Here is a 23,715-nt window from a genome sequence, read left to right as displayed (position 1 = left end):
GCTCTCTCAACCTTGCCTTGTTTCGCCATTGCGGTACAACAACCCCGCCTGCCCTTGCTCTTCTCTACCAGGTCTTCATCGATGTCTCTCTGTGGCCATTGATTAACTGAACTGGCGGCGGAGTGCCTGCTCTGGCCTGCTAGTTGTCGTCTTAATTCTCCCAATTGAGTATCGTTATTATTGTGATTTGGCACGTTTACCATCTGTTGACAACTGTAATAACGCTATCTACGTCTAATCTTATTCTGTTCTTAACAGACCGGGAGACTATCTGGACGCTTAACATCATCTGGATAGCTTTGTTCATTATCTTCCAGAATGGCGGCCGTGGTAGATAGTGCTGTCACCTCCGGCCATGACGTGCAGCTATCAGATCCGAAGTCCATCCACCAAGAGACACAGAATGGATCAGGTGCTGCGCCCGGAAAATCTCCCGTTCCTCGAGCGCAAAAGGCCAGGTCAAAGTATCGCCATATTGCGGCTTATCACAGCAAGATACAGCATTCCTGTCTCAGCCGAGAGTCAGAGGTTACGCCGAGTTTTGTCGGGTTCCGGAATCTCATGGTTATTGTTTTAGGTACGGTTGAGATCCGTCTCATGGGATGGAGGCACGTGCTGACTGAGGGACAGTTGTAATGAACTTGCGCCTGGTCATTGAAAATTTCATGAAGGTAGTTATTGTTTCTATGTTCCTGCAGGTGGTGTTGATACTCACTTGCACTTAGTACGGTGTTCTCATCTGCATCCGATGTCACGACTACCGGAAACAGGACCTTATACTTGGTGCTATTCTCTTTGCCCTTGTTCCATGTCATCTGTTCGTTGCCTATATAATTGAATTGGCTGCCGCCCAACAGGTCAAGGGTGCCGTGGGACGCATGAAGAAAGATAGTTCTGCTGAAGAAAACGAGAGAGAGCAGAGAGCCTTCCAGTCGACCTGGCGCTTGGCGGCATTTGCTCATACTATCAATGCCACGCTATGTCTCGTTGTTACTAACTTTGTCGTATACTTTTATATCCATCATCCAGGTATAGGGACTCTGTGCGAGTTCCATGCGATCATTGTCTGGCTCAAGAATTGCTCTTATGCCTTCACCAATCGGGACCTGCGACATGCACTGCTAAATCCGTCTGCTAAGTCTATGCTCCCGGAGATCTATTCATCGTGTCCATATCCTCAGAACATCACCGTCGGAAACTTGACATATTTTTGGTTAGCTCCTACCCTGGTCTACCAGCCAGTTTATCCCAGGACATCGCACATCCGTTGGTCTTTTGTGGCAAAACGCGTAGCGGAGTTTCTCGGGTTGTCTGTATTCATCTGGCTTCTTTCAGCGCAGTACGCTGCTCCTGTTCTCCGGAATTCGCTCGACAAAATCGCGGTCCTTGACGTCGCCTCGATCTTGGAACGGGTCATGAAACTTTCCACAATCTCGTTGGTCATATGGCTTGCTGGTTTCTTTGCGCTCTTCCAATCATTGCTCAACGCATTAGCTGAAGTGATGCGCTTCGGAGATCGCGACTTCTACTCAGACTGGTGGAACAGCCCAAGCGTTGGTATCTATTGGAGGTCATGGAACAAACCCGTCTATCTCTTTATGAAGAGACACATATACTCCCCGCTGGTGGGAAGAGGTTGGAGCCCTTTTATGGCAGGCATGGTGACATTTACGTTCTCGGCCATACTCCATGAGATACTGGTGGGGGTTCCAACTCATAATCTAATCGGTATGCTTCCGTACTTTGGTCCTTAAAGTCATATTGCTGATCCTTGCGTAGGCGTTGCATTTGCTGGCATGATGTTTCAAGTGCCACTCATCGCAGTTACTCTGCCGTTGGAGAAAATGGACGACTCTCTAAGTAAAATTGTGGGCAATTCAATTTTCTGGGTGAGCTTCTGCCTCGTTGGCCAGCCGCTGGGTGCGCTGTTGTACTTTTTTGCGTGGCAAGCCAAATACGGAAGCGTGAGCAAGACGCCTACAGTCTAGAGTGCAGTTGCAGAGGTTTGCATGGGTTAGTTTGATTTGAAGCCTACTTCGGACGAATTTATAAATACATTATCGACCTATATCGAATATCGCCTATATCAAACTCTGCCATTTGTTTATTCTACGCTCTTCAGCAAGCAGCTTCCTTGACAGATCTTGAACGAATTGTAATGAAGAGACTTCAAAAGTTCTGCTTTAACAGATCTACACGTCTTCAATATCAATAACCAAGAAAGGGATCCCGAATCCAAAGCACGGAAGCAATAGTAGCTAGTTATGGTTTGATCCTCCTAGCTAGTCGCTAGATTGCCATAGTATTATATCCAAAATTTAATAAATTCGTGAACCCGTATTTATCTCCTAGTCATACAAAGAATCTAGATCCCAAGAGTTACAACGATACCCAAACAGAAGAACCCAAGATCAGCTCCAAAACGATCAATTCCACAGGCAACGATAGGGTTCTACAGGGGAACATGTTTTGGCGCCCGGGCCACTCGGATTCGGGCAGTCTGGGGTCCCGAGTGGATAGCCTCACGGCTGGGCTTCTACAATAATTGCCCCGAGTCCCGACCAGGCAACCAGTTATTACGTCCACTGGACAAATTCCACGTTTAAAGGTTGGAGATAGTCCCCTTTAATAATATTCCTGGATCTCCCCTAGCAATTGAACTCATCTGATTCATTCATCCAGGCAGCTGTCGCAAACTGAATATTCACCATCTGCACCTTTGTCATTACGGTTTCTGTCCGGGCTAACTTTGAACTGAGCAAAGATGATCACTATCACACTCCCTGAGAATTACGGGTGAGTGCCCTTCTCCATGACTGTTCGCGCCTCGTATCTGGAGTCCAGGTGGGCAATATTCCGCGCAAGGAACTGCTGATTGACATGTATCAGCGCTGCCATCGCCGTCGCACTGGGTGCGATTCCTGTCCTTGGTTTTATCCACGGTTTTGTTACCGGCCGTACTCGAAAGGCAGCCAAGGTTCCCTATCCTCACAGCTACGCCAGTGTCGAGGAATGCAAGGCCAACGTGGGTTCCCACGAATCCCTCTCAAGCCAGTCTGGCGATACGATGCTAATCGAATCTTTCTCTCTCATATAGCCCAAGGCTGAGCAGTTCAACTGCGCTCAGCGTGCGCATACCAATTTCCTTGAGAATGCTCCCCAGACGATGCTTTTCACCCTGGTCGCCGGTCTGAAATACCCGAACGCCGCTGCAGTCGCTGGCGCAGCTTGGGTTTTCTTCCGTTCGCTCTTCCTGTATGGATACGTATACTCTGGAAAGCCCCAGGGAAAGGGCCGAATGATGGGTGGCATGTTCTGGCTTGTCCAGGGAGCCCTTTGGGCATTGACTCTTGGGGTCGCGAAGGACCTCGTGACCTTCTAAACTGTGTATAGATATGTATGAACTGATAGGATTAAAAAAAAGGCCACGTAGATGCCTGCAGAAATGAAGATATGGAATATTCCTGAAAACCTGACCTTTACATTGCAGAAAATAGTGCTTTATATATGGCTAAGCCACGAGGTCTGTTGTCGCCATATGAAAATACACTGTAGACTTTCTTCCAACTACAGCATAAACAATAAATAGACCAGGATCCGCTATAAACACAAGATCTTAGATCAGCAGCTTCCAGACCTTCAGGGATTCTGCCAGGGGAGCTAGATAGATAAGTACCATACTTACTTGCATGTATCGGCGGCCAGCCAATCGAAGTGGGGCACCGTCATCGCGGGCCGCATTCGTGAATTCAGCGAATTTTTGATGCATTACAACTACAATATTAATTCTGAAAGGAACTCCTGTCAATACAGATAGAACGGCCAAGACGAGAGTTTCCTCTTGCATTCAATTGACCATTCATCCTCCTTTAAACCCAAAGCAGAGCTTCGGAGAAAGGATAGGACAGAATATTTTCCATCCTGCCCCTCCAAATTTACCCCTCTATCTGCATTGAACGACCATGTCTTCCAGATCGCAATTGAGGTACTCTGAACGAGCGCAAAAGCATCCTAACGTGCTCGCGAAGAAGCTGTTCGAAATAGCGGAGGCAAAGAAGACTAATGTCACTGTATCTGCCGATGTCACGACTACGAAGGAACTGCTGGATCTAGCTGACCGTAAGTTAACACTTATCGCTCTCAATTACACACATGCGCGCATTCCAATGTCTTTTTTTTTATAAAGCTGACAATATATCTGTCCTATACAGGTCTCGGCCCCTATATCGCCGTGATCAAAACCCACATTGACATCCTGTCCGACTTCAGCGAAGAGACCATCTCCGGCCTGACGGCGCTCGCGAAGAAGCACAACTTCCTCATCTTTGAGGACCGCAAGTTCATCGATATCGGTAACACCGTCCAGAAGCAGTACCATGGTGGAGCTCTCCGGATATCTGAGTGGTCCCACATTATCAATTGCGCCATCCTCCCCGGTGAGGGTATCGTCGAGGCTCTCGCCCAAACTGCTTCGTCGCCAGATTTCCCATACGGAAAGGAGAGGGGACTGCTTATTCTAGCAGAGATGACCTCCAAGGGATCCCTTGCCACGGGAGAGTACACGAAGGTCTCAGTCGACTATGCCAGGAAGTACAAGGACTTCGTCATGGGCTTTGTTTCGACGAGGGCATTGTCGGAGATCAAATCGGACGTGACCACGGCTTCGGATGATGAGGACTTTGTGGTTTTCACCACCGGTGTCAATCTGTCGTCGAAGGGTGATAAACTTGGACAGCAGTACCAGACACCTCAGTCAGCGATCGGCCGCGGTGCGGACTTTATTATTGCTGGTCGTGGGATCTACGCTGCGCCGGATCCTGTTGAGGCTGTTCAGCGCTACCAGCAGGAGGGTTGGGAGGCATATGAGGCTAGGGTTGGCAAGCAGTGAGAATATTCTATGATCTGTCTTTTTATATTTGTAGCAGAGTCGTGGCTATATAACCCTTTTGTGACCCAGATACAGTATGCATGCCACGTGATGATTTCAACAAGGTATTTCCCAAATACGAAATAAACCTTCTACCTACTTCAAATTCCAATATGCCGAATAGCGAAAAGAAAAAGACATCACTTCCTCCGACCTCTCCTGTAACATTCAAGGGAAGCTGAGCTCACGTATGCAAAGTGACGGGCAGGGATTTGCTGTCCTTGAGTTCTCCGAGATACCGGGAAAGTTGGGGAAGGGTGATGCGAATATAGTCTTGTTGGCTAAGTTGAAGGTGGACTCGTGGAGAGTGTCGGGTTAAATTGAGCCCGTACTGTCAGTCTATATTATAGAGATAAATGCCGAAGACTAAATTCAATCTAGTGAAATTAGAGACCCAACAACCTTCACCAGCGTCTCACCCTAGGCCTCTACTTTCGAACAGCCCATTGAGAGACTGTCAAATCTGCGGGCACATTTGTCTCAAAAGAGACCGCCATCCATGTGTCGTAACAAGGGTGTTTTATGCAACGGAAGGCGAAGAAGTTATGAAAAAAAAAAAAAAAAAAAATGTATGGATTTAATCTGACAGACAATGATTGCAATCGATTAATTCCTGGAGGGACAGAAAGCTTTAGCCTTCTACTAAGTCCACATTGTTCCTCATTCTCTCGTGGGTCGCACAAACGTCGATGGAGAACTGCAGCTGGTACGTGGTCTTGCTGTAACTGAAATCGCATACGGATTTATTGACTGCCATTAAGGCTGAATCCAAAGAAAGCCGTTGCCAGATACTAGATATGTTTGATCCTGACATAGTTCACCTGCTCGAAGGGCTGAACATTGACCGGTCAATGAATGCGTTCGCCCTGGTAATAAGCCTTCAGCGGCTATGTATTCTGTAGTCTCGAAAGAAAAAAATAATAATTTTCAGCCTGTATGACTCCAGCCGCAAACTTACAAGGTCGATTACGTCGATTCAGGCTCCATATTTTGGATTGTCATCCCCCCTGTCACTGTTACCTTCTGTCTGACTTCAGACTCGATCGTCATATTGTTGAATCCTAAATATCACGGAAGCAAGGTTATGTCTTGAGCGTCTAGCAGCTCACTGCTAGTTGCGTGCTTGATTCCAGGTCTAGGAGGAGGCCGTCCCCATGCTTATCTCCTAACTATGCAAAGAATTCAAATCCCCGTTAAGAACATGCTGCAAAAGGATGATACGATTGATCACCTGCTCACGTCTTTGTACGCTGACAGGAACCTGGGGAGACGGTCTTATCTCCAACGATTGCGTATCCGGACGATAGCGATATAGAGTCATAACGGAGAGGAGAGACTGCTGCAAGTTGGGGTAAAGAAGTCAAAGGTCAATTATCACCGAGATAAATCCTAGTGCACAGTGCTTTGTCGCAGAAAGTTCAGTGCGTCAGACCCTTATTATTGACTCGAATCATTTAGTTATTTTTGTTTGCCAGTTATCGCGGGCGGTACGTATCTCGCCTGATAAAGCTACCCTTGGCGGCCGGTAGAATGGCGCCCTAGGCGTGTTTAAGATTCTCACCATTCATCCCACCTTCGAATAAGCTTATGGTTCCAGCTCCGCAACAACCCCACAAGTGTCACGTAGCGTTGTATCCTGGAGGCGGCGGATGGTGCCGACTGTGCTTGATAGGGAAAACACTCCATAGCCGAGGATTATCGTGCAGAGAATGTTCCTCCGGCGAGGACGCCAATCACCAAAACTGGCGGCTCTCACGATCCGGGGAAGCGTGGCAAAGCTGTGGGTTTCGTTTAGTGGCATCGACCTTCCCGATTAGTCCTCCACATGGATATCAACCCCTCTTCCTCCTCCTTCTCCTCCCATACCCGGGTACCGATTCCACTGGCTATACTCATGGCGCAGGATGGTATCTGGCTGATATATAAATATAGGAGGATAGATGGCATAGATGGCATAATACTTCAACCTTTTGCAGTTGTCCAGAAGGCGTTTGGCAAGATATCGTGATAAGGAGCTCGGGGATCGTTATCTCTGTATCTGACGCATCGGATTCGTCAACGCGAGCTACCTACACTAATCGGGAAACTCAGCTGTCGACGTGGGCCGAAGTTAGGGTGGCACAGATCAGGCAAAAGATAACAGTCCTGGCTTAAAAGTAATCTGCGATCTTGGAATTATTGCTCCCACTGTCCAGACCTCCCGGGCACATTGCGTCTTCCAGCACCTTTCCATTGAGAGTACTCTCCAGCCTGGAAAGACGGCTACAATCCTGGTGACGGACCCCGGGAAAGGACATCCTGACAGACGCATTTCCTACTATAGAGGTACGCAGTTATGGAAACGGTCGACGAGAAGAACCCCACCCCGGCAGCGGTGGCGGCGACCGATGTCGAGAGCAGTCCGGTGGAAAAGCATCCAGACGAGAAGGTCCTGCAGCATTCACACGACGCCGATGAGGCCTTGAAGGCCTTTTCTGGGCTCGAGGGAGAATTGATCGAGGTCGATGAAGCGACCAACAAGAGACTCTTGAGGATCATTGACCGGCATATGATGCCATTGATGTGCGTTATCTATGGCCTGAACTATCTTGACAGTATGGATCACCTTTCGCCTAGGACTCTGGTGTCCTAAGTACATTTTTCTAATCCCTCATGAATATAGAGACGACTTTGTCATATGCAAGCATTATGGGAATCAAGACGGATATTGGCCTGACGGGAGATGACTATCAATGGCTTGGTAGCATGTTCTACTTTGGTAACAACATCCAATGACGAATCTATAACCTTGGTACTCATAGAATACAGGCTATCTGGCTTGGGAATATCCCACGGGTCAGCTTCTCCAGCGATTGCCTCTGGGAAAATATTCTGCATGCTGCATCATCCTGTGGGGGCTTATCCTGTGCTGCTTTGCGGCAGTTAGTAACTACTCTGGCGCAATTGCGATCCGATTTTTCCTGGGTATATTCGAAGCTGCAGTGACACCGGGGTTCGCCCTTCTCACCTCTCAGGTTAGTCTTCGGCCCAATCTATACGGTTGTTCGCATGTGCTGACCGATTACGATACCGCCAGTGGTATACTAAGAAAGAGCAAGGAACCCGTGTCGGTATTTGGTTCAGTTTCAACGGTTGGGGTCAGATATTTGGAGGCTTGGTGGCATATGGTATCGCCGTTGGTGCGCGTAAACATGGATCAGCAATCGAACCTTGGAAGATCATCTTCCTAGTCACCGGCCTCCTGACCATCGCCATGGGAGTGTACTTCTTCTATCTCATCCCTGACAGCCAGCTGAATGCACGCTGGTTGAAGAAAGAAGACCGGATTCTCGCCGTTGCACGTGTGCGCGTCAACCAGCAAGGAATTGGCAACAAGCACTTCAAGAAGTATCAGCTGAAGGAGGCTCTTCTCGACCCCATGACGTGGGCATTTTTCTTCTACGCCCTCGTGGCTGATATTCCCAATGGCGGTATTAGCAACTTCTTCAGCCAACTGGTAAGTCAAGAGACAATGTTAAGTATTTCTTGTATCGCTACTAATCTTACTTTATAGATTGTGAGTTTCGGCTATACGTCTGAACAGAGTCTGCTATACGGAGTTCCAGGTGGAGCGGTGGAAGTCGTCGCTTTGGTTTTGAACGGATATCTTGGAGATCGTTTCGGACAGCGACTTCTTTGCGGTTCTGGAGGCCTGGTGTGCTCGATCGTTGGAATGATTCTCATTGTCGCCCTGCCGCTGTCCAACAATGTTGGTCGTCTGATCGGATATTACATGACCCAGGCAAGCCCAACTCCATTCGTGGCGCTGCTGTCTCTCGTCTCGAGTAACGTTGCCGGCTACACCAAGAAGACTACGGTAGCAGCATTCTACTTGATCGGATACTGTGTCGGTAACATTATTGGTCCCCAAGTCTTCCGTCCGCAAGATGCTCCACGATACGTCCCAGCTGAAATCACCATCATCGTGTGCTGGGGTGTATGTCTGCTGGACTTGTACTTCATCTGGTGGTGGTACCGTCGACAGAATGCGCAGAAAGCCGAGACTCGCGCGGATCCTTCTTATGTCAGGTTGGCGAACCAAGAGTATGTACCAGCCATTTGTTTTAACCCACACGTAGACAAAAAAAGGAACGTGAAAGCTAACAATTATTACCCAGATGGCTCGATCTCACTGACATGGAGAACCCTGAATTCGAGTATACCCTTTAGTCGAACTGCATCTTGAGTATATGTATCATTTTGTTTATGATGAATGTTATAACTAACGAATATTTACTGCCCGCTAGAATTGGGTGTTGAAGCATGAATGAAAACGAATTGTTATAAATACCTATGTCTATTTCTGGATCGGTATACAACATATAACACCAGCGCAGTGAGACACTGTCTATAACTTGCCCTAATCGGCCCCTATTCTGTAGACAAGTCTTGAGATTAGAAGTGAATTATTGGTTTAGCCTTCAGATACCAAGGGGAATTATAAGGATTCTGGATAGTTTCCTCGGTCCCCCTTTCCGGGTTACAGGGCACAAACGTCGAAGTAGAAGCTGAACTACTATAACTTGGAAGATACTTGAACCCTGGCCTTAAAATAACACATATACATGACCAAAGCGAACGTTTCCCCAGAGCCCTATTCAATCGCTGAGGGAGACCGGAGCTTTTTCTGCTATTTGGTCATGGAGGGGTGATATTGTGATTCCTTTTTTCGTGTTATCCTCAGATTGTCAGATGTCTAGAACTATCGTAATAATGTGCCAAACACGTCTATCGATGCTTGGACAACTGACTCGATGTTCGCTCATGAGGACCATCACAAAAGCTATGTACAGTACATATGACAGAAGAGCAAAAAAACCCGGGGATCGTCCTCGTGATTAATATGCCTCGGTAACGTCTACAATAAAAATTTGCGATTTTAAACACATGACGCCTTTTCTGTGCGTTTTGTGTTTTCCCTTCTGACCTTGGGAGTTTATTGCTCGTGTTTTCTGACATAGACTCTAACTACTAGATAGGTCCATACGCTTGCATCCCGTACATGCATATGGTTTGCGACGCACCGAGAGTTTACCATATATTGCGTTGAAAGGACCGTTCCGTTTTCTGCCGAGACTCGGCACTCACCGTTACTTTACTTTATTCTTTTTTGTTTCCCCAGTCGGAGAAAATGCATACAATAATGAAGTGGAGGTGATCGAAGAACCTCCTATGCTCAGTGTCGACGACGATGAGTTGTCTGTTCTAACTTCTCAGCCTGTCTGTCCGCGACACAGCACACTGCTCTGCTTAGTTCGTCCCCAACATTTTCCAGATTGTTCTGACTCCCCCCCCCAATACTGGTGCGGAGTTGTGGAGGTCTCTCTTAGTTCGGTGTGTACCTGGCTGTGGACAATAATAATGTCAGATCGAAAATCAGCATGGAATTTTCAACTATGGTGGGAATTCACTCCACTCGCCCTAAAAAAGGGACTGCTCACCAGGAACTGCAGCAGTGAGTGATGGGGTTTTTCGCGTGGTTGTGGTGCTTTCGCATGATTGGATCGGATCGCCCATGTCGAGTGCAGTGGAGGTGAAGAGAAGCCGTCGATTGAGCTACCAAATACCGGCCGACTCACAGTTCTGAGGGTTGATTAATCAACGAACCCTGGATGGGGCGCGGAAACCATGCGAAGTCCCGTCGACGGACGCTCCCGGGACGAGTCATAGCCCTTGAACAGGCTCGTGGCTGGTCTGAGACGTCAGGTACAGTACCCTGCTCCAGCTTTGCGTTCCAGCGCTGTATTTAGAATAGATACTCTATATTTGGCCAGGCACCCAGGAACCAGTCAGTACATGGCGCCTACCGGCGTGATGGCAAAGAATATGACAAAAACAAAGATGAAACAGTGTCAACACGGAGAGTGGTTGGACAACAATGCCAGAAACAAGGCGGTAGCCCAGCGTGTCGCCGGAGTGACCCATCATCATTTTGACGGACAGGTAATAATAATACTAACCACCGGATCGAGCAGTATGGAGTAAACTACGGAGTAGACGTAGAATAAAACAGAAAATAGACTTGTTCTTAGCCTGAGGACGATTTATCTAGGTGGAGGCCGACTTGGTCAAACGGGCTGGGAGAGGCGGTGAGCTCGTGGCTTGGGCGGTGCGGGAAGGGAAAAGCCCACGAAGAAAACAGGACAATGATAATCGATCACCGTCACCAGCAGCTGCGCTCACTTGGAACTTGGGAGACCTAGCTGCGTAGGGTGACGATTAACTTTGCCATGCCATGCTCTGTGATGCTCTACGGTGTCAGTCCCGGCCAGTCATGCCCAGGAATGTCCAGGAATGCCACTACGAGTCGGCCGACGTGGGCCATCCGCCATGGCGATCCGTCTATCCAACGAAGAACGGTCATGACTGAGGTCGGCGCCAAAAGCAAATCACGGCGGATAGCTGGTGCATGACCCTCCAGTGCTTCTTGTCTTTGGCGCCCGCGCTTCAATTCCAAATTTCACGGCCCGTGAGGGGCAGGGTCAGTCGGTCAGACTGTTAGAGACCACGAAGGTTGACCAGTATCGGCTGGCTGCAGTGAAGCAGAGCAGCACCGCCCAATGATCCATGAGGGCGGCACAGCAGGTCTTCTGTATGGTCTCTTCACCAAGCGTCAGACGTTAAAACCTTTTTTTTTTACTGTTTTTTTAACCCCTTCGAGTGAGACTGCAGGTACTAGAGCAGACTGGCCCATGATCCTCGACTACTTCGGGTCCGGCGTGAGCGCCAACGAGTCTGGACCCTGGATGGTTGAGCCTTGTGGGCGGTCTGGAGAGACTTGAGAAGTCCGTCATGGACACCTGAGTTAGGTTACTGACCGTCGGATACGGAGAAATAGTCAGTTACTACTGGATTGAAGAACTGCGACTTCTACTCTACAAGCGCGGGGCGTGGCCGCTAATGCTGCCACCAAGACAAAGACGAAGATCCCAGACGGGAAGAGTCGACCACCACGCCGGTCAAGGTTCGTATATAGAGCGGACAACGACCCTTGCTTTCCTCGTGAGTGTCATTCGGGTGTCAAGCTATCTTACCAGACCCCAATCATATCCTGTCACCGCCTCGACCCTGTCGCCTTGCCACCGGCGGGCATGCCACAGACACACCCATCACTACATTCCTCGAGGCGTTGATCGTCTCCTCCGAGTGCGCCAGAAAGAGATACGGCTGGCAGGACCGTTATCGAGTACTTTATTCCGAGGTCGACTTCGTCACATCCCACAAGTCGCATCACCCTTCTACGACTTCTATCCTATCGTTTGATAATATTTCTTCCCTGAGACCATTTCTCTCTCTCTCCCTTCTACTCTCTTCATTCCAGCGGTTCGGCAGGGATCGGCCCCACCAGTCTGGCCCGGATCTTATCGCGAGTGTGGCTGGTGTCTCAACGCCCCAGGACACTGCCACCGTTGTTGACGAATACAGTGACAATTAAAGCAACATAGGAATATTCCGGAAAGCAAAGAGCAAGGTGCTCTTATATGCGCATTGTCGATCTTCTAAAGCATAGTTTCTGTGAATCGACAGTTGAGTGTTGCAGCAAATCAACGTCCCGTGTTATCCGGACCTTTTACGACATACTTTATTTACACTGGACGACAAACAACTATATCCGCCTAGGAGCCCGAAGGTCACCCTCTTATTGGCGCCACTTGTTCTCCAAGTCTGAAACGAGGTTTGTGTGACATGTGCTTGGACCAAGATTCTTCAGTGCACCAGCTGATCGGCCAGTCATTCGTTAGACTTCTTTGCCAGTTGGGGTCAGAACGACTCAGGAACCATGACCACCGCTTTCACATGCAACTGGCAACAGCAGAACATTCATAGCAACCAACAACAGCGGCAGCACATTGACCTCATATCCCACCCTTTTGTCCAGTTACATACTGCGCCCTGCAGCGATGCCATCCTCAAGCCCCCTCTTGATATACCCATGATTGCAGACTTGGATGGCACTACAACAGTCCTCTCTCCGGACCTGTACCAGGGCGTCTACACCACTGTTCAACTCACTGACCTAGACAACATGTCGCCTCCTCTGTCTCCGGGTTTAACTAGCAGCTCTTCCGTCGATGACAAGGAAGGCAAGCAAGAACCGCAGGGCCTGATCAAATCTGGAACTGCAATAGAAACCGCCCGGTCGAAGAAACCCAGTTCTCGCGCATCATCAACATCCAAGCGCCATAACCGGTCTACCTCTAGGAGTACTGCCGGAAGATCAGCACCGGCTAGTGCTCGAAGTTCCCTGCAGCTACCTACGCGGCAGCCAACATACGGCTCCTTGTCTCCTTCCAGCTCTCATCGGAGTGGCAGAACAGTCATGTCGCGACAGAAACGGGATGAATTGATTTCCCTGCATCGTGAAAGTTGTCGAATATTCCAGGAGAGCGGAAGCAGCTGGACTGGAATCCAGCAGGAGATCGGCCGTCCGGTGTTACGGCATAGCATTGAAATAAACGATCCTCTCCGTCCTTCACGTCCACCTCGCGCCAACACTGCGCCGGCGCACGACTTTGCACGCTCGACGCCTGAATGGATCTCTATACCATCTCCTTCTGCAACATCTCCCGTCAAGTCGCGGCGGTATCCGCCCTCTGCTCTTGAGGCTGCATCAGAGCACGCTTCCGATTCCGAGCGTTCAGACGCCGATTCTGTTCTTGTTCACTCCGTGGGACGGCAAAGTAAGACTTACTCGGAATATGAGCGCCCACATAAGCCAACACCTGCTACTGTGATCGACTGGACCTCCCCGTCCACGCGGAAGCGCGAGTACGAGAAAATCGATCGTTCCACTCGGGGCGTCCGTGGACTTTGGAGACGTTTCGCGCCCAGGTGGTGCCAATCAGGCTCCAAGAGAACGCCCTTCTATGAAGTAGGAAAACACGGCAAGCCCAACTACGAAGGAAGCGTGCGGCGTTTCAGGCTAGATGTCCCGGACGAGGAACCTTTTGGCGACATGGAATGCCACGAGAAGTCCCTTGTCGGGTTGGGTGGCGACGGTCAAGACGATTCGAGTTTCTACGACATGCTCGAGAACAGGCATAGTAAATCAAGCTCTTCCAGCGACCGCGGAACCTGGCGCTGTCTGAAGACAAAGAGACGAGCGATGTCGACGCGTTAATTTCATTATAATTACCCCATTCGAAGCGACCTTCTACGCCCATTCCATGCCACCGGTGTTCTGTTGATTTCCTTTCTCTTTTCTCCATATGGCGGGCTTTCTGTCTCACCAAAATCATAAAGCTCCACACTAATGCGCAGGTGCATCACAACTAAGCCCTGGGTGACTATCCGCCTGTGGTACTTTTCTTTCGGCTTTCTTTTTAGGGGCATTTCCCTTGAGTGTTAATTATTGCATTTGAGCGAGGGGGCTGGAGTGTTGTGCGATTTCCTGCATACTTTATTGATGATACCACTTCGTTTGCGTTACTACATTGCATCCGGCGCCTTGAAGTGGCAGCCACAAGACTGTGATACCCGTACATACGATGACAAGAGTATATGAACATACACGAATAGTTTGATTATTGAATACAAACAATAATATATATTACCTTACATTATGTCTTGTATGGGCCAAGGTCGCAATAGCAGTGGATCTATAGTCTTCTATTCGTTACGAAGGATAGCTCAGCGCGCTATTTATGATGATATCATCTGTTATTATCTAACTAGATCATAACCCTAATGTTGAACAATAATCCTTTTCTTTTTCCCGGGACGCAGAGAAATTCCTATAAACGCCGTCGCAATGCATGTGGTAGACAACCGAATCATTCTCGGTCGATCCGTCCTCTCATCTTCGTATCCTAAACCCTTGCCTATCTGACAATCACCACGGGTATGAAAAAAGCACATGCTAATTGCATATGCTAGCAACTTCCAATATCAACGACAACACGCCAAGTGCGCACGGAGAGTGAAGCCACCGCGCTCACAGCAGTTCGAAATCATCCAGCTTGTCGCGGTACTGCATGATGGTGCGCTTGATCTTGCTGGAATCGACCCATGTGACGAAGTCCTCCATACTGCGGGACACGAGATAAGCAGGATCCGTAACGACTTCCGTGCCGACTCTCACGTGGCCTTGTTCGATGAATGTGACGGCCTGATTGATGCAAATATCAGCATCTTCCATCCTCTCCCAGCTTCTTCAGAAGGACCAACTCGCCGCAAGGGGAGGGGTGAAGGGGGGGGGGCAACATACCGCCTTAATAGTCTCCACCATCCCCGACCTAACCATCATAACCGCCAACCGTCTCCTACAGAATGCCGAAACAGTCACTTCCCTCTCGACCTTACTCAATCCCGCGCCCTGCTCGCGACTCTGCTTCAAGATCCCCATTGTCCATAGCTTCTCGAGGAGTTCGGTCTCGGTCTTTCTCCGGAAGGGGTCTTCGGGGTCCAGCGCGGAGAGCTTGTGTGCGAGTTGTCGCAGAGAGCCAGCGAGGGAGTTGTATTTCTTGTAGTCCATGGGATTTTGGAGGTAGTAGCGCTGGCGGACGGCATGTTCGCGATGGCCGGCGTCGGATTTGTAGTTGTGGAGGTCGACTTTGCGGAGGAGTCTAGCGGGGTTAGTTATGATGATTCATCGTAATGGAGGGATTATTCTCTAGCTCAAAGGATATGGAGACCGAAGTCATGGATGGATACATACCGCTGCTCGTGATGCTTAAGTTTTCGGACCATGGTTGCGGTTTGTTCAGATGCGGCGTATTCACCTTCAAGAAAAGTATTTTCGGTCGATGATCAGATGAAGTTGCGACGGATTATCTAGAGGACGTAATGCGATAACCTTCAGTTGGTTCTTCAGGTCGTAGTCACCGTCGCTTGAACAATTTCTCTATCGAAAATTTTCGGTATCGATATCTAAAAGGCGGTAAGCACGTTTTGCCGGCGATCGGGGCGATGAGCTAGAGTGATGACTAAGCAGGAATCTGGACGAGGACCAATCAAGTTATGATCTGGGAACTATATCCCGACTGCAGTAGTTATCTGTTGAGAATCTTTCCATGTTGGAAGGTAAACTAGACTAGACTATTCTTTTCAATTTATTTGCTCCAGTAGCTGGGTAAGTGCGATTGAATATACGATACTTTATTAGTTTCAAGTCCTTCGACTTTTTTTTTGAGATGTGATTTATACCGTTTTTGTAGCTGCCCTGGTTTCTTCTCCACCGAGACAATGAGCGGTATCATTATTTGTGTATATGGTCATGGAGGTCTGCGAGTATACCTTTATTGCGCAGTGAAACAAGTCAGAAAGAGACCCATACTCACCAAACCAGCATTCTCGCATAGTGTCACCGCAGAGCAATCCACCTGTGTGGAAGATCCCCCGTAATGATAGTTTGTTGACTTTCTTATCATTGTCAAGTATACCGTCTACTAAAGTGAAATATGAGATTGTACAAAATATTCTCCAAAAGAAAGTCTAGATGTGTTACACTGCAGGCAGCAGGAACAATATTAATACTCTAGCTGAGGGGCATCACGTGCATCACGGAACCGGACAAATGATGCACCGACCAGCTTGCGGACACCTAATCGAAAGCTTTGGCCGCGGCGGGTAATAATTAGTTACAGCTGCCGTTGATCTGGTCTGCTCTATTCCACTCAATTCCAATCTGGCCAATTTGTCTTCGCCTTTTCACGCTTCCAGTATTTGTTCTGGAGCTTCTGTGTCCCAGAACAGAGCTGGATGAGTGGCCCATTTCCTCTACAGCCCTGAATTTCAGCGGCCAGATAAATTCAGCTGCCGTCCTGGTCAAGTATCGGACAGATATCGATAGCTACTTGCGCTGCACCCACCCTCGTCTGAGCTGCGCTGGCAGCTATCACTAGACGGCACCATGCTTCTACTCCGTATGCTCGCGGCGCTTTCTTTATTACTTTTACTTCCATTGTCGTTATGCGCAGAGGATTATTATAAGATACTCGGACTGGACAAGTCTGCCTCCGAACGGGATATCAAGAAAGCTTATCGAACCCTGAGCAAGAAGTACCATCCGGACAAGAATCCGTAAGTAGCGATTCTGGTGTAGTGATGTGGATTGGTGTTTTCGGATTGTTTGTATCGTATGCGCTTTCCGTCTAGCTAATGCATTTTCTCGGATCACTATAGCGGAGATGAAACTGCCCAGAAGAGATTCGTCGAGATAGCTGAAGCTTACGAGACGCTGTCGGTGCCATCGACGCGCAAGATCTATGATCAGCATGGACATGAAGGGCTCAAGCAGCATCAGCAGGGCGGCGGACCGCGCGCTCACGACCCGTTCGACTTGTTCTCGCGCTTTTTCGGGGGTGGAGGCCACTTCGGCCATGCGGGCGGTCACCGCAAAGGGCCCGACATGGAAGTCCGTCTAGATCTACCGCTGCGAGACTTTTACACGGGCAAGGAAGTGGAGTTTTCGATTGATAAACAACAGATTTGCGAAACTTGCGAGGGCTCTGGGTCCGCTGACGGAAAGGTCGAAACATGCGACAAGTGTGGCGGCCGCGGAGTCGTCATACAGAAGCACATGCTTGCTCCTGGAATGTTCCAGCAAGTACAGATGCACTGTGATAAGTGCGGTGGAAAGGGAAAGACGATCAAGAAACCCTGCCCGGTGTGCCACGGACACCGTGTTGTGCGCAAGCCGGTCCAAATCTCCGCAACCGTCGAACCCGGTATGGATAAGGGTACGCGTCTGGTGTTCGAGAATGAAGCGGACGAGAGTCCTGACTGGGTCGCGGGCGACCTGATTGTGATCCTGTCAGAGAAGGAACCTGAGCTGGGCGCTACCGACGAAGAGCGCACTGATGGTACCTTTTTCCGGCGAAAGGGCCAGGATCTCTTCTGGAAGGAGGTTCTCTCCCTGCGAGAGGCCTGGATGGGTGAATGGACGCGGAACATCACTCATCTTGACGGCCATGTTGTCCAGCTCGGCCGAAAACGTGGTCAAGTTGTGCAACCGAAATCTGTGGAAACGGTCAAGGGCGAAGGCATGCCTGTCTACCACGACGGCCATATTGACGAACATACCGGGGATGAGGTCGGATCACTATACGTCGAGTACACGGTCGTACTGCCGGACCAGATGGAGAGCGGAATGGAGAAAGAGTTTTATGCCTTGTGGGAGAAATGGCGAAAGAAGAACGGTGTCGACCTTGGAAAGGACAGTGGTCGACCTATACCTCCGCCCGTCCAGACCAAGGATGAATTGTGATATCTTTGCTTTTCTCACACCTACTTACTGTAAGATCTTGTTTTGTTTTAATATTCCCCATCAGATACCGAGTTGGCTTTAAGTGGTTAGCGCATCAGGAGCGGGAGTGGCAGCAGATACGTGATTCGATTTTGATGTTCATAAATTATGATTGACGGCGGGAGGTGAATGGCGTGGGCAAGGGGAAGCATGATGCGAAGCTTGAGATCAGTTTGAGTAGAGTGTACTATTAGCTGCGACATAGAAGCAGGATCTGCGACTGCGATAGATTAGATTAAATCAAACCATTCTATACTCAGTGTAGCTATGTTCGCGCCTGGGTAATCTTATACAGAAGACGGAATTCTCCGTAAAGTGAATGGGAACGATGATTGATTCTGTGCGGAGTCAATCATGTTTTAGCATCAGGCTGCTTCCCTATCATTATTGCCATGAGTTACAGGTTCCTGCATTGTTCATCAAATAAAGGAGTCTTCTAGGCAGAGAAATCTCTACGCAAGAACAAACATGGTTTTATTCTATTCGACAGCTATAGTGATAGCTCTACTAATAGCAAGCAGTTATACAGTCTTCCATATCGCCACCAGCACGCCAGAAGACGCCCTACATCATGATTCTACTTCTACAGGAGGAACTGTGAGGATTAGAACCAATGAAATGGGCCAGGAGAGCATTCCAATCCAGCAGATAGATGGCTCTTGGGATCTGGCTCTGAAGTTTGCAGACACCTTTGACCTTCCTGCTGGATTGCTACTATTTCCAAGGGACGATGAATTAGACGAAGAAGACGATAGTGATCACCATCATCAAAGTCAGTTAACCACCCCACCCCATACTTAAAATCAAAATATCAACAATAATAGCTCACACCCTTTTCCCACGTTCCGATTCCAACTCCTCCACCAACAACAACAAAAACTCCTCCTCCTCTCCCACTCCCCTCGAGACATACCGCGCCATCTCGAACGTCGTCTTCGGCATCCAAGTCGCCGGGTCCCTAACCGCCGAAAACCAACGCAACTATCTCTGCAACAACAACAATTTCAAAATGAACCCCATCGAAGGTCTCGGTCTCAACTACGATAAACTGAAACAAGTCATCTGCACAGATATCCCTACCAGTCAGATCCCGCTGGACAACAAGACGGTGGCTGATTCGTTGCAGCTGTATAATGCCATGTTGTGGTTGCAGATGACGTTTAATGTGTTCTTTGGGAATGCGACGAAGTTGTGTGATATGTTTAATGTCCAGCAGGCGGAGAAGGTGGGGATGGATGCGATTAATATTATGTGGTATTTGTGTATGGTTGCGTATCCACATGGTCGAGGTTAGGGGTTGTACAGTACGTAGTAGTTAATCTGGTCTGGGTACTGTAGTGAGTAACTTAATTTTGAATGAACATACTGCGCATAAAGGGGTATTGGTGCGAGATGTAAGAATAGACAGAATATGTTTTTTTTTTTTTTTTTTTTTTTTTTTTCAGTTGGGGCGTTAGCTAGGTACCTATCTGATACTTTATGATATGGGTGCTTGTATGCACATACATACATAAAAATATATGCCCATTTTTTGCAATGATTAAGTAGAGGGGATAACACCCGATGGGCGATACCATAATAAAATGAGCAGTAACTAGGTACCATGAACCTGAATTTCGGCCGGAGGGGATACCCATAACAACCCCTGCTCACCTAAAAAACTTTGACTACCACGACCTAGACGCTGGCAGGAAAATCCGAGAATACACCAACAACAGCCTGACCGTCGCGCAACCCCTCTCCTCCGGGAAGGTGAAGCCGCATCCGGCTAAGGTTGGGAAGGACGGGTTGAAGGGCGTGTTGGAGGGGTTGCAGCTTATGAGGGAGAATAAGGTGTCTGGAGTAAAGTTGGTCTATAAGGTTGAGGAGACGCCGTAGGGCGTTGATTATATGAGATTGAGAGGATGTTTCGTATGTCGTTGCAATTATGATATGACTGTGCACAGGTTAAATTAGGTGCTGGTATAAAATTGAATCCTATCGAGATTAATGTACGATATTTGCAATTTACGCCCTCAGGAAAAAACAGAAATGAGAAGAACAGAGGAGAAGAACGTCGTGAAGAGTCCAGAAGGAGCGTATGCGTCATCAAGGTAAAGACCGTCATAAGTGTCATCCCGGCATCAGGCCATCATGCTGGAGTGCCTGTAACGTCAAAAATATCGTTCCGCCATGTCATACCCAACCCACCACTGGCATCTCCATGCTCCACGGCGTCGTGTGCTCGCTCGGCCTCTTCGTGCCACAGCTTGACGATGCTGCCCGGTGCGTATACACCATGGAAAACGCCAGTGTCTGGAGCATCCGCGCCAATTCGGGTGTATACATCTGGGTCCGCTCTTGGCTTCAGCCGTGCCGTGACCGCTCTGATGAAGGTAGCCAAATCCTGCGGGTCCGCAATTCTGGTAGCTCGGAGCCGCTCTCGAGCAAAGACCAGCTCACGGTTGAGGGCGCGAGCCGCGGTCACGATCTGCTCTGCGATCTTCTTCTCCAGCACGCGGCGCACGAGTTGCTTGAGGAAGGGCTTGACAAGCCAGAGCAGGAAGCTCCACTTACTACGGCGCACGTTGTAGTTCAGCTTGTGGATGTGGACGCGAACACCACGCAGGGTGAAGATATGTTCCAGATGGTCGCGACCAACTTCGACATCGACGGAGATGTCGATACCGCGCTCGTCCAGGTAGAAGCTTGCGATACCCTCGTCCTTCAGACGGAGAAAAGGCCCGGAATGGGCACGCAGCCAGTATCCGAACTCTGACGCAGCCATGCTGAGACCAAAGATCGACAGAGTGAAGTTGGTCTTCATGTTGGTGGTCGTCCTCTTGGAATGCGTCTTGACCAGTTCAATATCATTGCGGGTGCTCAGATGCGATTTGAACGGGAGGAAGGACGAATTGCGGACGGTACGGCCGGGTTCGAGCACTAGGTTTTCGACCAGCAGATCCATTTCAGGAACCGAGATCTCGAGTCTCGGGATGGGAATTCGCTGGACACTGCGGATCAGCAGCGGCAGAAAGACATGGACGAGATCGGAGGACAGCATGCTTGTTTTGCTGTTGAAGGCGTCCGACACATCGTGGTAGATCTTCTTCGTCGCGGCAATGGACTTTGCGACCGCTTCATCGTCTGCCACACTCTTGAGGGTTCTCTTGGCCTGCTGCAGGAAAGCGTCGACATCCTGACGGATGCCCGTGTCCGAACCGATGCTCTTCGACTTCTCCTTCAATTCTTCCACCTTCTCCTCGGCCGAATCGAAAAAGCCAGGGTCTGTCAGCATCTCCTGCAAGGATGATCCGATCTCAGACATGAGCTTCTCGAACTCTGGATCCTTCTGAGTGTGGCTCAATAGAGCGTTGAACTGTTCCCGCAGTCGCTTCCAGTCATCCGGGTTGCCAAAGGAGCTGACCAGGGTCCAGAATCGTTCCACCGCCTCGCGAACGTCCTCATTCAGCTCTACATCCTCTTGGACCGCCTCCACGGTGTTCTCTGCCGCTCCGGAGTAGAGCTTGGCATACTGCTGCACCAGCTTCGAGATCGTAGATACGGAGTCGGCGTAATCTGTCCGTTGGCGTAGGTTCCCCACGACCTGCTTCAGGCGGTAGAACAGCGTCTCCCGCCGCTCTCCCGAGAGATTCTCTTCTGCGCTTCTGACGGCGGTCTTTCCCGTTTGCGCTACCCCATTGCCGGTGAGTTTGGCAATCTCTGTAGCCTCCGCGCGGATCTCCTCGGTGGAGGGTGGTGGCGCCTCATCGGAGCCAGGGCCTTGGACGGTCTCCAATTCGGCTTGTGACGGTTTGACCTCCTTGCCGACTTCTCGAGCGGTATCCGCGAGAGAAAAGGCCGTGTCTGAAAAGATCTGGCGTCCGACGGTAGCGAGGTCGTCCACAAACAGACGGAAATCCGCATTGGTCATCAGAAGGCCTCCAACGGTCCGAATGCTATCGTACGCTGTCACGGAGCTAGTCAGTCTTTGCTCCCCGTAGAACCCATCTCGAGTTTCCGCTCTCCTCATATCTCATACCTGCTTTGACATCTGTCTGGTGCTTGATCCGCGAGGCCTGATGGGTCAGACGGCCGGTGTCGAGCTGGGCGCGCGACTTGGAAAGATGCCAGAGAAAGTCCTGCAACTGATCCTGACTGTTCTTGTCCCGCAGCAGCTCGATGAAGGTCCGGATACCGAGCTTGGCGTCGCGGGTCAGTTGACGTCCGGCGGGACTGACCTCGTCTGGGTTGGGATTGAGGACGTCGGAGGCAAGCAGGGTGCGGAGGTTGGCGATGGTCTGCTCGGTGGATGGCATATAACCCTCCGCGAGGGCACGGAGCATCTGATAGGAGTGCAACTTCTGATGAACCCGACGCTGGAGGACGGTCTCATCCTCGTAGCGGGGGAGGAGTGGTTCGGTATCACCTCCCCGCGGGGACTTGCGGCGGCCGAAACAGGACGACATGGCTGCTGTCGAGCAGGACAGACCAAAGGCGATCAATCAATTGACTTTGCAGCCAGACGAGAGAGTCCCTAGTACACGCTGGAGGATTTAATTGATTCTGATCGGGGCCTGGGAGAGAAGTTCTGGTCGTTGCAAATGACGGGAGAGTTGCTGAGGATGGCATGACGTTGACGTCGACCAACCGGTTTTCTGGGATGCAACACGCCAAGAATGAATGCCTGGATGCTTCCAGTTGGATGGAGAGAGCTGCGTTGATGCATTATGATGGTCGTCTCTTTCATTGCCAGTTTACTATTAGATATATCGAATAGTCACTGTTATTTATGAAAAATATATCCAACATGTTCATCTCAATTGAATAATGGCACGTGCGTCAAAGAGCACGTCCACAGCTAGAGGAGATTTAATTTAATTCCGTGGAGTCGAGGAGAGAAATGCTGGAGTTAGCTTCCCTTTAGTCGATCTGGATGATCCACCCCGACAAGAGCTCCAGACCAGACCGCGGGTGAGGGATCGAGCTTATCGAGATTCGAGCCATCCAGACTCCCCAAGCTCTGGCGTCTGAGTAATCCGCTGCCACCGGCTGGCTTCTAGAGCTTCTCCAGAATAGATCAATTAATGCCCAACCTCTCGCGCGAGAGACATACGGAGTAGACGGCCGGATAAAATACTACTGAATACATGATTATTGGATTATTATGAACTACATAGCTGGATAACTGTAGCCTGTTGCTCTGGATCCACACAAAAATAAAATAAAAGAAAAACAAAATAAATAGTTATGAAGATCCGAGCAAAGTGAGTCATCGTAAAAGACCCGTGAAAACAAGGGATGGAGAGAACGTCGATCGCTAGGCAGTCATCATACGGGAGCAGGGAAAAAAAAAGAAAACATATCTGACAGGAATTGAGACATTAATTATTAATTATTCTTCGGGATACAGTAAGTTAATTAACAATATTACAATAATATTACTGCTTGTGCGATGAACCGGGTGAATGAATGCGTCCTTTAGCCGGCCATCGAGGCGAGCCCATCGGCTCGATGTCCGCGC

At 49.4% G+C, this 23,715-nt stretch overlaps 9 protein-coding genes across 9 annotated transcripts; 7 read left to right on the top strand and 2 right to left on the bottom strand.

Annotated features, from left to right (window-relative positions):
- Window positions 1-19: 19 nt before the first annotated feature.
- Window positions 20-2,410, top strand: C8Q69DRAFT_460319 (diacylglycerol acyltransferase DGAT2). The gene is made up of 4 exons (XM_028630143.1): window positions 20-577; window positions 631-671; window positions 726-1,728; window positions 1,780-2,410. The coding sequence occupies exons 1-4, from the start codon at window positions 319-321 to the stop codon at window positions 1,986-1,988; spliced, it is 1,512 nt and encodes a 503-aa protein (XP_028486186.1). The 5' UTR covers window positions 20-318; the 3' UTR covers window positions 1,989-2,410.
- Window positions 2,411-2,556: 146 nt separating this feature from the next.
- On the top strand, window positions 2,557-3,500 carry C8Q69DRAFT_460316 (putative glutathione S-transferase). The gene is made up of 3 exons (XM_028630142.1): window positions 2,557-2,796; window positions 2,890-3,025; window positions 3,098-3,500. The coding sequence occupies exons 1-3, from the start codon at window positions 2,765-2,767 to the stop codon at window positions 3,380-3,382; spliced, it is 453 nt and encodes a 150-aa protein (XP_028486185.1). The 5' UTR covers window positions 2,557-2,764; the 3' UTR covers window positions 3,383-3,500.
- A 215-nt stretch (window positions 3,501-3,715) lies between these two features.
- On the top strand, window positions 3,716-5,323 carry C8Q69DRAFT_460314 (orotidine 5'-phosphate decarboxylase PyrG). Its single transcript, XM_028630141.1, has 2 exons — window positions 3,716-4,119; window positions 4,212-5,323. Exons 1-2 carry the CDS (start codon window positions 3,963-3,965, stop codon window positions 4,886-4,888), a joined length of 834 nt encoding a protein of 277 aa, XP_028486184.1. The 5' UTR covers window positions 3,716-3,962; the 3' UTR covers window positions 4,889-5,323.
- A 1,939-nt stretch (window positions 5,324-7,262) lies between these two features.
- On the top strand, window positions 7,263-9,136 carry C8Q69DRAFT_399655 (major facilitator superfamily domain-containing protein; the record flags this gene model as incomplete). Its single annotated transcript, XM_028627864.1, has 6 exons — window positions 7,263-7,521; window positions 7,590-7,685; window positions 7,736-7,941; window positions 8,004-8,423; window positions 8,481-9,010; window positions 9,085-9,136. The coding sequence occupies 6 exons, from the start codon at window positions 7,263-7,265 to the stop codon at window positions 9,134-9,136; spliced, it is 1,563 nt and encodes a 520-aa protein (XP_028486183.1).
- Window positions 9,137-12,258: 3,122 nt separating this feature from the next.
- C8Q69DRAFT_197267 (hypothetical protein) lies at window positions 12,259-14,093 on the top strand. Its single transcript, XM_028626034.1, has 2 exons — window positions 12,259-12,641; window positions 12,709-14,093. The coding sequence occupies exon 2, from the start codon at window positions 12,747-12,749 to the stop codon at window positions 14,085-14,087; it is 1,341 nt and encodes a 446-aa protein (XP_028486182.1). The 5' UTR covers window positions 12,259-12,641; window positions 12,709-12,746; the 3' UTR covers window positions 14,088-14,093.
- A 498-nt stretch (window positions 14,094-14,591) lies between these two features.
- On the bottom strand, window positions 14,592-15,863 carry C8Q69DRAFT_197232 (putative U3 small nucleolar ribonucleo protein subunit). The gene is made up of 3 exons (XM_028626033.1): window positions 15,624-15,863; window positions 15,174-15,531; window positions 14,592-15,074 (listed from the first exon to the last, which is right to left on the bottom strand). Exons 1-3 carry the CDS (start codon window positions 15,653-15,655, stop codon window positions 14,901-14,903), a joined length of 564 nt encoding a protein of 187 aa, XP_028486181.1. The 5' UTR covers window positions 15,656-15,863; the 3' UTR covers window positions 14,592-14,900.
- Window positions 15,864-16,555: 692 nt separating this feature from the next.
- On the top strand, window positions 16,556-18,476 carry C8Q69DRAFT_460305 (putative DnaJ domain protein). Its single transcript, XM_028630140.1, has 2 exons — window positions 16,556-16,987; window positions 17,090-18,476. Exons 1-2 carry the CDS (start codon window positions 16,818-16,820, stop codon window positions 18,171-18,173), a joined length of 1,254 nt encoding a protein of 417 aa, XP_028486180.1. The 5' UTR covers window positions 16,556-16,817; the 3' UTR covers window positions 18,174-18,476.
- Window positions 18,477-18,830: 354 nt separating this feature from the next.
- Window positions 18,831-20,090, top strand: C8Q69DRAFT_505431 (hypothetical protein; the record flags this gene model as incomplete). Its single annotated transcript, XM_028632705.1, has 3 exons — window positions 18,831-18,984; window positions 19,037-19,466; window positions 19,904-20,090. The coding sequence occupies 3 exons, from the start codon at window positions 18,831-18,833 to the stop codon at window positions 20,088-20,090; spliced, it is 771 nt and encodes a 256-aa protein (XP_028486179.1).
- On the bottom strand, window positions 20,019-22,864 carry C8Q69DRAFT_197213 (hypothetical protein). The gene is made up of 2 exons (XM_028626032.1): window positions 22,234-22,864; window positions 20,019-22,160 (listed from the first exon to the last, which is right to left on the bottom strand). The coding sequence occupies exons 1-2, from the start codon at window positions 22,658-22,660 to the stop codon at window positions 20,344-20,346; spliced, it is 2,244 nt and encodes a 747-aa protein (XP_028486178.1). The 5' UTR covers window positions 22,661-22,864; the 3' UTR covers window positions 20,019-20,343.
- Window positions 22,865-23,715: the final 851 nt, after the last annotated feature.

Source organism: Paecilomyces variotii (assembly GCF_004022145.1).
Source record: "Paecilomyces variotii strain CBS 101075 chromosome Unknown C8Q69scaffold_3, whole genome shotgun sequence".
Lineage (NCBI taxonomy): Eukaryota > Fungi > Ascomycota > Eurotiomycetes > Eurotiales > Thermoascaceae > Paecilomyces > Paecilomyces variotii.
Note: the sequence above shows the minus strand (reverse complement) of the source record. Positions and strands in the feature narration are given on the sequence as shown.